Raw genomic sequence first — 13247 nt, forward strand, 5'->3', positions numbered from 1 at the left:
ACAGTGTTAACAGTGATGTAAACTGGGTTCTTTGAAGGCCGTTAGTTTTTTACATTTAAGCATAAGGTTCCATTGTCTATAGCTTTTCCCACCTACATTTCACTTCACTGCTGAAAACTCTTCACGAGCCAGCATGTTATTGGACATTGCTTTCCTCAGCTTTGAGACATTAGGCAGGTATTTACTGAGAGCTTATTATTGGTCAGGTCCTGTGCTTTACTTATGTTCTCATAATTTTAAACAACCCTCTGTGGTACAGATTGTTTTCATTCTCATTTCATAGTTGAGAGAACCAAAGCTTACGGAGATTCAGTAATTTGGCCAAGATTATGTAACTAGAAAACATCAGAGCCTGCGTTTAAACAGACCAAGGAGCATGGAGAACATGTGTTCCACCCATGTTATGTTATGTTACGTTACGTTATATTATCATTTCAGAACTTGATGGAAAAAGGACTATGGCTAGAACTCTTAAAAAATGAATTTGATTATAGAAATGTGATGTTACATAACTAGTACATAATAAACAGTAATTTATTTTCTCACACTGGTAATATATGTTAATTACAGAAAAATCATAAAATAGTGATGTATAGAAGCAGTAAGATAAAAACTATACCTATTTAAAGTGTTAATGGATTTATCTATAATTTTCCTGTTTATTTTTAGACTCAAGCCTCACTTATTTTCCTTCATCAATAAAAATTTTAAACGCTATTTTTTATGATTCCTTTGATAATTTAATGTTTAGACAATTGGTTAGTCATGACTTCTAGAAAACAACATTAACCAAAGTTTCTGCAAGAAAGTTTTAAAATTTATTAGCAGCTGTACCAGTTGAAATGAATGTGGTTTCTTTTTCTTCTTTCTTCTTTTTTTTAATAAGTGACTTTTCTATTTTTAACCTGTTTTCTCCAAAGCTTAGATCAACTCTCATAGTAACAATTTCTCCTTCAAGGATAATTAACAGTGTAGAAGTAAGGCAGGTGTGGGAGTCTGTAGTGTGAAGCAAGATAGCAGACTTTTCTGGCATTTAGCCAAGTGTGTCATTTGGGCATTCTGTATTAGAAATACCTTGTCACAGAGTTGATCATGTCTGTACCTTTATCCTTCTTCCTTCCATATCTTGTTATCAGGTTCTAATCTTTCTTGCTAATGTCTCTTACATGTATTTCCTTTTCCTTTACCATTGCTACCATTCTGATTTAGGCCAGATCTGGTCTCCCCAGTGACTCACAATTCAACCCGAACCTTGTGTCTGTTACTACCATTCTCCTGCCACTTTAGGCAATCCCAAAATCTTATACTCAGAATTCTCTTTAGGACTCAACTCAAGCCCACTGCTTTAATGACGTCTCTTAGTTTTTGCTGTTGTGAGTTATGTATATCAGGAGAACTCAGACCTTTGATTTCATGGATTACTAAATTATAGGAAAATTGAGGGAGGGGCCTGGAGAGAGACAGAATCATTAGTGGATAACTTATTTTGCTAATTAACATGAGAAAAAAACCCTGTTAAGATCCACTTTTATTAAAGAAAAGACAGTCTGACATCAAAGTAAGAAGGAAAACCTTGGAAGAATAAAAGAGTCTGAAATTTTATAAGGAAAGTTTACTCCATTAATCTAATAGGTTAATTTTAATCCTTGCCCTTAAACCTTTTTAGTCATATGTTGCAATAATAAGTAGTTATTTGCTTGTGGCTGTTTCTCTGAATAGGCTATAAATCTGAATTTTAGATTTTAGTTTTTCATACCCTGTGACACTAGCAAAATGTCTTGCCTAGAGTAGTTCTATAAGTGTTGAGTAGAAGCAAATTAATAGAAATAGCTAAATTTAGAAACTTATCCTCTGGGATTCAGATTTATTGCTTGGGCTTATAGCATAGTTAGAATGTTGGACTTTTAGACTGACTTCTTTTATTTTATTGTTTTTAAGATTTTAAAAAATTTATTTATTTTTGGCTGTGTTGGGTCTTTCGTTGCTGTGAGTGGGGGCTACTCTTCATTGTGGTGTGCGGCTTCTCATTGTGGTGGCTTCTCTTGTTGCAGAGCATGGGTTCTAGGCACGCAGGCTTCAGTAGTTGTGGCATGTGGGCTCAGTAGTTGTGGCATATGGGCTTAGCTGCTCCACGGCATGTTGGATCTTTCCGGACCAGGGCTCGAACTCATGTCCCCTGCATTGGCAGGTGGATTCTTAACCACTGTACCACAAGGGAAGTCCCAGGACTGACTTCTTTTAAAATCTAAACCTATGGCTCCCCTGCTGTAGGTTTTATGGACTAAACTGAACAAAAGGAATAGATACTGGACTTCCCTGGTGGTGCAGTGGTTAAGAATCCGCCTGCCAATGCAGGGGACATGGGTTCGATTTCTGGTCCAGGAAGATCCCACATGCTGTGGAGCAACTAAGCCCATGCACCACAACTACTGAGCCTGTGTGCCACAACTACTGAAGCCTGTGCCCCTAGAACCCATGCTCTGCAACAAGAGAAGCTGCCGCAATGAGAAGCCCATGCGCCGCAACGAAGAGTAGCCCCCGCTCGCCACAACTAGAGAAAGCCCACACGCAGCAACGAGACCCAACGCGACCAAAAATTTAAATTAAAAAAGAAAAAGGAATAGATACTGTTCCCTTTGGAGTATAGCAGCATCTGTGACTTTTAAAAATGGAAGCATCTACATGTAGTCACATCCAGCTTTGGGCAGCTGATAGACGAATAACTGATTAACACTTTTTATCTAGGGGTCTGATACAGAGATGATGAATTCTGAACATGGTGTAGCCAGTGACAGCTGTGAGCTCACCCCAGAATGTTCATCTTTATCACAAGAGGAGCTACAAGTATTGCAGTTAGAGCAGGGAGGTAAGTTTAAAAAAGTCTGATTTTTCTTTTTTTTTTTAATAGGATATGTGAGCAACATTATGAATCTTGCCTTCTTTCTAGGTGGGCAGCCTTTCTGGCTAGTCTAAATCATCAAGTCACACTGAAAGACTAGAATTTTCGTGTGGATTAGGTGGGCAGGCCTAAAGAACCCAGTGGCACCAAATTGCCCAGGGGGTTGGTTTGTTTGTAGCTATAGTACATACTTGGGCCTCCATATGACTCTTTGATACTGCTAGTGTAAACAGTGACTAAATATTATTAACCTTGATTAAGACTAGTGATATACAAAATTATTTATTCACACAAAGGATTTACTAAATTCTTCTCCAGTTACCACACTTCAGAGTACCTTTGGTTATAGGTGGTAAATGGCATTTAACTACTGTATTGCATTAATGTTATATATTCTTCTGTGGGATTTGATGCCCATATTAATTATATAGAGGATTAAGAAACCCAAATAATTAATACATCTTCATATTTAAAAATTACGTCTTAAATTTTCTTTTAAAAATTGCATTAAAACGTAACAGAACATTTCTCCGTCAGGAGAATAAAGTGCATGTGTCAAGGCCAGAAATATAAAAGATTATACCTGTTAATCTTGTTTTCAGCTTAAGTGTTGATTGCTATTCTCATTTGAACAGTGATTCTCATCTTTCATGGGTCAGAGATCTCTTTGAGAATCTGAAAGCTGTGGATGGTCTCTCCCAAGAAATGCATATATTTAGATATTTAAAAAAAAATTTCCATACTTCCTCAGGCGTCCTTGGACCCTAGTCCACCTTCGTTGAGGAGTCTTATCTCCAAATTAATATTCTGTTAGGAGCTATATAACACACACAAGTGATGTTTGGGTTTTTTTCCCTTTGTTATTTTGGAGGGGTTAAAATAGAAAAACAAATGATGAGCAAAAAAATTCAAAGCCATCTATAATTCTTTTTATCTGGAGGTAACATTATACCAACAATGCATATACTTTGCTATGCATAAAACCTGATGCTTATTGTATACTGTTTTAATATTTTTAGCTTCTATTAACATTTTATAGCCTTTTTCATTAAAAATATGACATAAAATCTAATTTGTGTATTGTTTTTTGAGAGTTTCATATAAAATATATATGCAGCTGCTATGGTGACATTATCTTGTTTTTCTGTGTTCTTTTGAGGCCTTGTTTTTTATAGTCCATTTTTTATTGTAAAGATTTGTAATTTGAAGCCATAGTTTTGATTCTTGTGTTACTAGGCGTTGACAGTCATTAGAATAGTGGTACGTTTAAGAATTATGAATAAACTAAGAATTCAGGAAACGTGCCGTCAATTATCTGAGAATCAGTTTTCCATATTAACAGGTTTTTACAAACACCTTGGCTTAAGTACTTTGGAATTGTAATGTAGAGATTGTTTATTTAGGGATTATGGTTTTTAGTAGATTTTTAAATGAGTTCAGTTCAGTACCTAAAATTATCCCCTGACAATTTCAAATAGTTATATTTGAAATACAGAGATCTTTTTAGTAACAATAGAGTGACTGTTATAATTACATGTGGCATTTCCTTAAATCCACTTTAAAAATTAGGAATAGATTTTATCTGCCTATATTATATAATATATGCAGACAAAAAAAAAGGTCGATGAAGTGTAATTAAATTGATCTTTGCTTTATGTCAGAGAGCAGCCAGAATGGCACAGTGTTAATGGGAGGAGCTACTTATCCAGCTTTGGAGGAAATGAAGTCAGCACTCGAGGTAACCTTGTGTTTTACTATGTGGATATATGATAAACAGTATTTATTAGAGAATACTAATTAAAGCTTCCATTTCTATTTGTGTGTTCTGTTCCTATTTGAATTATAAATATCTTTTGTTGAAAAATTTGGGATTCTGCAGGTTGGTCAGTTTTAAGATTAAAGTTAGCTTCCATATAACTCCTAATTAAGTGAGCTATCTTTTAATTTAGAAAAGCGATTTCTTGGTAATGTGTTAAAGATCTATTCATTTCACCTCTAATATTTTCTTTAGAAATATGTTGCTTTCTTGAATTATATTGAGAAATTAAGGGTTCATATCTAAAATGAAGGTTAGTTTTAAAATTTGAGAACAAACTTTGTCCTTTGGCATTTTACTTGACTTCCAGATAAAACTAGATAGCTGGATGATCTTTACATTACGTAGCTTTTGAAGTTTATCAGGAAAATTTAATCAGTCTTTTATGGGCTCCCTGACCACAGAGTTATGCCCAAATAAACCCGTAGAACTGGTGAGAAACAAATCCTCTCCTTTTTGTGGACATTGGGTTGGAAAGGTGGGTTTGTTTCTCAGCTTCTGCAGCCCACGAATGAATGGTAGACAGCAGTTTGATTTAATTCTGAAAGAGAGAGTTGCCAACAGGTTTGATGGTATTTTCAGACTGAAAGATAAGCCTACTATTTGTTTTTGTTTTTGGGCTTGCCACACGGCTTGTGAGATCCTAGTTCCCTGACCAGGCATTGAACCCGGGCCCCTGGCAGTGGAAGTGCAGAGTCCTAACCACTGGACCGCCAGGGAATTCCCTAGGATGAACCTACTATTGTGTAATCCTTTCCTGTTGGGCAGGACTTATTTTAAACCCAATCACCATACTACTTAAGTCCATTATATACTTTGAACTGCCTAGAAAATACAAGGCCCATAAATAATTGTTGAATTTGTCTCTAAAATTATGATTCTTCAGGGAGAGGAAGAAAAGTTACCTGATGACAATCTCTATTTTGGAACTGTCAGTGATGATTCTGATATTGTTACACTTGAGCCACCTAAGTTAGAAGAAACTGGGAGTCAAGAAGAAGCAATAATTGTTAAAGAAGCACAGAGTCCGGAAGACTTCAACATGGGCTCTTCCTCTAGCAGCCAGTATACGTTTTGTCAGCCAGAAACTGGTAAGAACTACATAACGGATACGCTGATAGGAGACTTAGGACTCTTGTGACCACATTTTATATAATGGCTTGATTTCTGACCCTGAATTTCAAGTTTTGAATATGTTTGGGTAAAACTCATGAAAATTTTTTGTAAAATCTACTGTTATATCTAGTGTTTTCCTAGATCTAGGGCCTAGAGCACGGTAGTCCAATAAATACCATCTTTTATCATTGAAAGAAGAGAAAAAATAGCTTCAAGGAGATTTGTTAATGTCTCAAACACTCCAAAATGCATTTGACAGTTTTTAGGTCTTTAGGAGTGGGAGATTGAGCCATTATACTTAAAAAAGTCAGACAATGTTAGTAAGATTTTTAGTTACAGTGGTACAAATTTTATATTATAGAAATAGTGAAAGAAACTTTATTGAAGCCTTCCAGATCCATTTAATTATTAGTCAGTCAACAAACATTTATTGTGTGCTACCATGTGCCAAACAGGGTTTAAGGAACTGGCAAAACAGCAGCATCCTAAAGCCCCTGAACTTTGGATCTTTCACTTTAGATTGAGTTATGAAAATGTACCTATTGTAAATCACATTCTTAATGCAGTGAATGCCTGTTGTTCAGACAGAATCATTTGGAGGTAAAATGTGAGTTACTGAGCTAATTCCCTCTACAATTCTTTGGCACAGTTTTAGGGACATATATAACATCTTTCAGGGTAATATAAATATTTAGACACAAAGTTACAGCAAATCTAAGAAAGAGATCTATAATTAACCCACGGTGTTTTTTTGTTGTTTTTTTTTTTGCGGTACGTGGGCTTCTCACTGACGCAGCCTCTCCCGTTGCGGAGCGCAGGCTCAGCGGCGTGGCTCACGGGCCCAGCCGCTCCGCGGCATGTGGGATCCTTCCGGACCGGGGCACGAACCCGTGTCCCCTGCATGAGCAGGCGGACTCTCAACCACTGTGCCACCAGGGAAGCCCAACGCACGGTTTTTAACCCCCAATTATAACTTAGGGTGAATTATGTGAGAGATACCTGGGACATTGCTAGTGATAATAAGAGTTTCCAAATTTGATGCAAAAACAGGAACGTGTAGGGCTTCCCTGGTGGTGCAGTGGTTGAGTGTCCGCCTGCCGATGCAGGGGTGCGGGTTCGTGACCCGGTCCAGGAGGATCCCACATGCCACGGAGCGGCTGGGCCCGTGAGCCAGGCTGCTGAGCCTGCGCGTCCAGAGCCCGTGCTCCGCAACGGGAGAGGCCACAACAGTGAGAGGCCCGCGTAACTGCAAAAAAACACAAAAAAAGACAGGAACGTGTAGTATTTATTTCAGATCATTTTCTTAGATTTTACCATTCTTTGTTTAATTTGCCAGAATCAGACAGTGGAATTTTTCTTATTCTAATTTAAGCTAGTAAAATTCAAGTAGAGGTTAAACCAGAAGCTGGTTTAATTTAAAAATATTTGTGGGCCAGAATGTATAGTCAGATTGAAGCCAGGAGCATTGCAGAAGAGTCAAAGCAGACATTTAAGAAACGATGCCACACACTGTTGATTTTTTTTCCAGGAACTTCAGTACTTCAGATCACATTAATCTAGTTTTTAATTTCCTTTCTGAACTTGGACTTCTTGGGAATTTTACAGATTCAGTTAAGCAGAGTATTTTTTTAGGTGTGTTTTTATCCATTGCTGTCCCTCCCAAGGGAATTAATTATTTCAATAAAGAAAATGTTAAAAAATAATCAAAAATGATTTTGGACTATGTTGAAAATACTATGTATACATCAATTATCAAGAGTTTTTGTTCTCTTCCCTTAGCCTGTATTTTTCTTCGTTGGTTAATTTCCTGCTACCTATTGCTTTTTTTTTTTCCTTTCCCTTTCTTCTCCATCTTTATAGGATTTCAACTTCATTTTTTTCTTTTTATAAATTAGATTCTATGGCAATAATCTTTTTGTTGATTTAAGAACATTTCCCACTCCCTCCATATGACCCTCTGCTCCCCTAAGGAACCAGAATTGGTAGCTGTAGAAAAGTTTGTATTGTGTGTATATATATATATTTTTTTTGTATGTATGTTTTTTAAAAAGGCATGATTATTAGATTTCGATGGAGCACAAGTGATAATGTTAAGTGATAATTAAAACAAGTGTTTTTCAATTCTCTTTTTCCTTTTTATTCTTTATAATAAAGCTTTATACATCTTTTTTCCTGTTTATTCACAAAAGAAAGGTGGTGGGAGAAGCTGTGGAAGATTCCTGAATGCATAAGGGGATGGGATGATCAGCTGAAACACCATGTTCCTAGCCAACTCGCTTTCCAAGGTGGTGTGACTAAATCTGATCAGCTTTTCTAGAGCTGAGTGTGCCTAGTCACATTTACAATTTACTTAGTGCTTTGAAGATATCTGTTGTAATCTGTGATACTCTGAACAGGTGTTCAAAATTGATCTTGTAATAAAGCTGGCTAAGCTTATTGCATGCCTTTGCATTGCTTGCATCTTGGACTGTGTGCCAAATTATGCTTTAAAAGAAGTTTAAAAATCAAAATATTTCAGCTATCATACTTATGGGTTAAAAAAGATGGAAGCATTAGATAAGGATGCGAATTTGTTCATGTGGGTTAGGCTGGTTTGTTTACTTAGACTGTATAGTGAAGGCAGTAAGTTAATGTAGAATTGAAAATTTAAGAAATTTTGACAAATGGTTTGTTTTTATATTTACCCATCTTAATAATGTCAGAAAGTCTGACTTAAGTACTCCAACCATGATCATGAATGCCTTTGTATTATGTAATGCTTTGTTTAAGTCTTCCTTTCTTTCTCTTTTTCCAAGAAATGTAACCTCACAGCTGAGGCGACGACATCTTGGAAAAACTAGTGATCAAGAATAACCAGATAAACATGATGGGCATAAGGGTTATGACCAAAAGATCTCTCAGTGGCATCTATTATCACTAAATATTAGGAATATTCATTCATTCAGTAGTGCCTTCTGTCTTTGTGTTTTTTGTTGTAAGTGTGAAAGTTATAAATTCTCTATGATACATCTTTTAGAAGTACTGTCTAACCTAAGTCACCAGCTTTGCTGTGGCATGGATACCCTGTCTTCTGAAGAACTGTTCTGCTTTTTCGAAGCATGAATGTTTGTTGTTTTGGAGCTCTTTGTATCAAATTCATGTTCACATTTTATCCTTACTTTTAGTGCTTTTTTTTTTTCTTCTCTCTGGCCTATGGAAATTATTACTGAGTCATCTAATCTTCTGTGTCAGCATATAGTTTATTGATATATGGAACAATGTTAAGAAATTATACACTTGAAAAAGCTGAAGATGTTTTTTTCCAATGAATATGCTTCTAGTCCTTGAGATTTCTTGTGGAATTTTTTTTCCAATTTGTTGTTCTTTATTATTCTTTTCATAAAGGAGCAGCACAAGACTAGTCCTTAATATCGGAGATAGCTGTTGTGTCACTTCCTCATGCTGACATATTTACTAGAGGGTAAAATTAATAACCTTCTAGTAAGAGTGGCAGTCGAAGGGAAGGGCTCATCTGACTTCTGGAAACCTGTGTTAAACTATAGTGCTTTGAATCTTGATTTTGGGCTCATAGGATGGAAACAAAACTAGGGACTAGTACACTCAAGGAAACTTTTGGTAGTTGTTATCTTTTTTAAGTCTCAGGAACTGCTTATATACTTCCCTCTGTTCCTTAAACAGCTGAGCTTAAATTACCTCTATTTGAAATTAAATGAAGAGATAGAGGTTTTTTTTTCCCCTTCTAGAAATAGTATTTGTTTGTGGCTCTAATAGCAGTGAAATTTAATAGGCTATGAGAATGATTGTTCTAATGGTGTAAACTATAAGGGAAGTTAAAAAAAAGAAAACAACCAAAACCAGGACCTCAAAGGCACAGAGTATAGTTAACAGTTTCTTATGTATCACAGTTGAAATCTTTGGCTTTATGTTGATAAACTTGAAAACTTGAGTTTTTGTTTCTATTCTGTTGTTTTTGTTCTTGGCTGTTGTATGTAAAAAGGCATGTAGGGATGGCATTCTAAATCATATTTACTGGGAAGGCTTTTCTAAAATATTTAATATTTATCTACATTTTTCTTTTTAAAATAGTATTTTCATCTCAGCCTAGCGATGACGAATCCAGTAGTGATGAAACCAGTCATCAGCCCAGTCCGGCCTTTAGACGACGCCGTGCTAGGAAGAAGACTGTTTCTAGTTCAGAATCTGAAGAAAGGTTACTTGCTGAACAAGAAACTGAACCTTCTAAGGAGCCGTGTAAACGTCAGTTCAATAGTGGTCTCAATAAATGCGTTATCCTTGCTTTGGTGATTGCAATCAGCATGGGATTTGGACATTTCTACGGTAAGTATTTGAAAATTTGTTATATATAAACTGGTGGTAAAGAGTAAGGAATTCTGGGATCCTTTTTCAGTGTCTTAAAATATATGTCCTTGGAAAGCTTGTACGTGTTTGAGCCTTGGTTTGCTCATGTGGAAACTGGGGATAGTGTTGCTTCACAAAGCTGTTTGCACTGAAATGAGGTAGTATTTAAGAAATTAAGGATTGCTCATATATATATTTATTTAAAGAAAATATTGGAAGATTAAAAATCTGAAATGCTCATTACAGGGCAAATCGTTTTAATTTAGAATCACAGTTAAACTAGTTTTAACTGTGACTTTATTAGGAGGATTATTTAAATTCCACTTAAATAGTTACATATGAAATGTCACAATAATAGGTGCTCATTATTTCTACTTTTAGGTTTCATGAAAGCAGTATATTTTGTGACCGTTGTTGTTACTTCCATGATTCACATGACTTAAGAATTCATTTGTTTTATACTTTGCTCACTATTATCCTTGTTAGTGTTTATTTACATTGATTAATAATTTTCTTAATGCAAAGCCTTTAAAAGTATCCTGGGTGAAAAGAGGAAGGAATTCCATGTGGTGTTACTTTTCTTTTGGGAGCCTAACCATTCAATCTTATTTAAGGTATATATTTGTACAAAGATAAGGCTGAGAACTGAATATTCATTCTTTTTGCTTTATTAGAATTTTGAAAAAGACACTTTAAACAAATGTCTTAGATCTTGTCAACTTCACAAATTTCAGTTTGCCTTGTATTAACTACTTTTAGGATTTTTGCCTACATAATCCACAGTTTAGCTTTCTGAGTAAATCTGGTTTTGCTAGTTCCTTCCAACAATGTGTTCCTTAAGATTGAAGAATTATATGTTCCCTTTGTTGATTTGTGGAAAAGATATTATTCAATATAGTGTAATGTTAGAAGAAACTTAGTGAAGACAATCCTGTTTAAAGTCAGAGTCAGTAAAATGTGTTTCTTCTTGTATTTAACTTTATATTAATAAAAATAAGTATTTAGACTCCTGGTGGATGTCTGCTTGAATTTAATACTGGGATCTTGTAATTTGTATCCTCCCTTGAAGTTCGTTGTAATGAGATTTGACTTGAAATACATACTTTATTATCTAGCTGGAGCAAATATATGAATATGTTTTTTTGAGCTTGGTTTTTTCCCCTTGCAGGTAAACATGGAGGTAACAAAGGAGAAGGTCTTACTTTAATCTTCTTTTCTTACTAAAAAAAAAAATTGGACAGTGATTTAATGTTAATCCACATTGCATTAAAACTCTACAAATTGCATGACCTTTAAGTATTTTGTAGAAAGATCAATTTAGGAGTGTTTTCAAAGTTGAGAAATTATTGCCCTGTTATTTAAGAATTTTGTTTACTTGTAAAATTTACTTTATTAATTGTATTTAATAAATATTTTCCTGTAGTATTTCAAATTAGCTTTTCAGAATAGGAACAACCTTCATAATAATAGGTCCATATAATAATATGATTGACTCAGGGAACATAAAAAAACTTAACCTGAATGATAGCTTTTCAAGGTCACTTTTAAAGGACATCACATTTTTTTTTCTTAATTGTGGCACCGATCTCAATACTTTAAGAGCTCTTTTGAGTTGATTTTAGAGCCAGCTTGAATTTCTCAGGCACTGTGAAGTCAGTCGTTGCACTCCATAATCAGTCATTTGCTTTATAATCATTTAACAAGAACTACTAAGTTAATCACTCAGAACATTCACCAACCTTGGTGATATAAATTTGGAGTGTCAGATCTATCTTGGAAGGAAGAGAGAACTAGAAGGACTGAGGATAGTAAAAGAATGTACTATAGGTATTTGGCACTGCTTCAGGTCCTGAAAGTGCTTACAAAAATTTTTTAAAAAATTCTTGATGAAGCACCTGTTTTATTCTTTCTTTTACCTGTAGACTATCCATGTTCCAAATCAACAGCGGAGTTCAATTGATTGGTTTCCTCATGGAGTTGCTTTAAGTATAGGCTGTCCTGCTTTTCAGCAGACATTTCAGTATAACAGTATAACTAGGTGCTAAGTTATGAAGCACAGACAAGAATCATAGCTCAAACTATGACACTGAGTCACCCTAGAGATGGTAGGATTTAAGTTGGGTCTGGACTTACACTATGTGGAAGGAAAGTAGAACATTCTAGCAGTGGAGAACCTGATAATCTGAAAGTAAACTTGCTACGTTTGGGAGCACTGAAAAGACTGGTAGGATTATAGCAGAATAGATATTTAGAGATAATGGAAAATAGGTTGGAATATGTGGGATGCTATTATATTGTAAAACATCTTGGAATCCGAGTAGGAGAGTTTGATTTATAGAGTGAACTGAGAGCAGTAATTTTAGAGGAAAAGTGCAGGAAGATAAATAGTGTGGGAAAAATTAGAACAGTTAACTAGAAGGTTTTGTAATTCAGGTATTCAGTGATCAGGACCTTGACAGTTCTCATGATGGTGGGGATGGAGAGAAGGCTGGTGAAATAACGGACACTGAAGTAACAATGGAAAACAGAACTTTGAGCCTGGATGCTTGAGATATTGGTGGTTTACTTTTTAAATTCCAAGAAGTGTGTTAGCTGCTTTACTTTTGGCGTTGGGGGAGTTAGAGGGGAAGAGTTTTGCTAGTTGAGAAAGTTAATAGACGGTGAGCACAGTTCGGTTTGTTTTTACCCAACTTTATTTTAGAATAAATTAGGGCAGGTGCTGAAGTTCAGTTTTTTGTTTTTTGTTTTTTAAATGAAGACACCCCCAAAATTGTGCCTAGCAGGCAGCTGGGTATATTGGCTGCAAGCTCTGGTGAGATTGAGACTCTTTACCTGTAGAAGAGAAGTCTTACAGCAGTGGTAGCAAAAACTGACAGTGGGTTAATGTGATTAAGGTAGGCAGATTTGTGGATATAACCAGAAGGCCTTAAACCCTGGGTTGTAACACTTCATAGTTAGGCAGCTGAAGATGTAGAGGGGGAAAAAAATACCTAATTGTTTGTGAGATTGATTGACAGAGGACACATTGATAGTCATCAAACATATGCTATGTAATGG

The 13247-nt window shown here is 35.6% G+C and overlaps 1 protein-coding gene across 2 annotated transcripts in view; it reads left to right on the forward strand.

The window, feature by feature from the left end:
- Window positions 1-13247, forward strand: part of CCPG1 (cell cycle progression 1) — a 38603-nt gene that overhangs the window by 16367 nt on the left and 8989 nt on the right. Inside the window, exons 3-7 of one of the 2 annotated variants that reach the window (XM_079914346.1) lie at window positions 2746-2866; window positions 4561-4637; window positions 5602-5806; window positions 8021-8116; window positions 9918-10169. In XM_079914346.1, the coding sequence (XP_079770472.1) occupies window positions 2746-2866; window positions 4561-4637; window positions 5602-5806; window positions 8021-8116; window positions 9918-10169 (751 nt within the window). The remainder of the gene's footprint in view (window positions 1-2745; window positions 2867-4560; window positions 4638-5601; window positions 5807-8020; window positions 8117-9917; window positions 10170-13247) is intronic. The other variant, XM_079914347.1, reaches the window with a different exon arrangement.

Source organism: Stenella coeruleoalba (genome assembly GCF_951394435.1).
Source record: "Stenella coeruleoalba genome assembly, chromosome: 2".
NCBI lineage: Eukaryota > Metazoa > Chordata > Mammalia > Artiodactyla > Delphinidae > Stenella > Stenella coeruleoalba.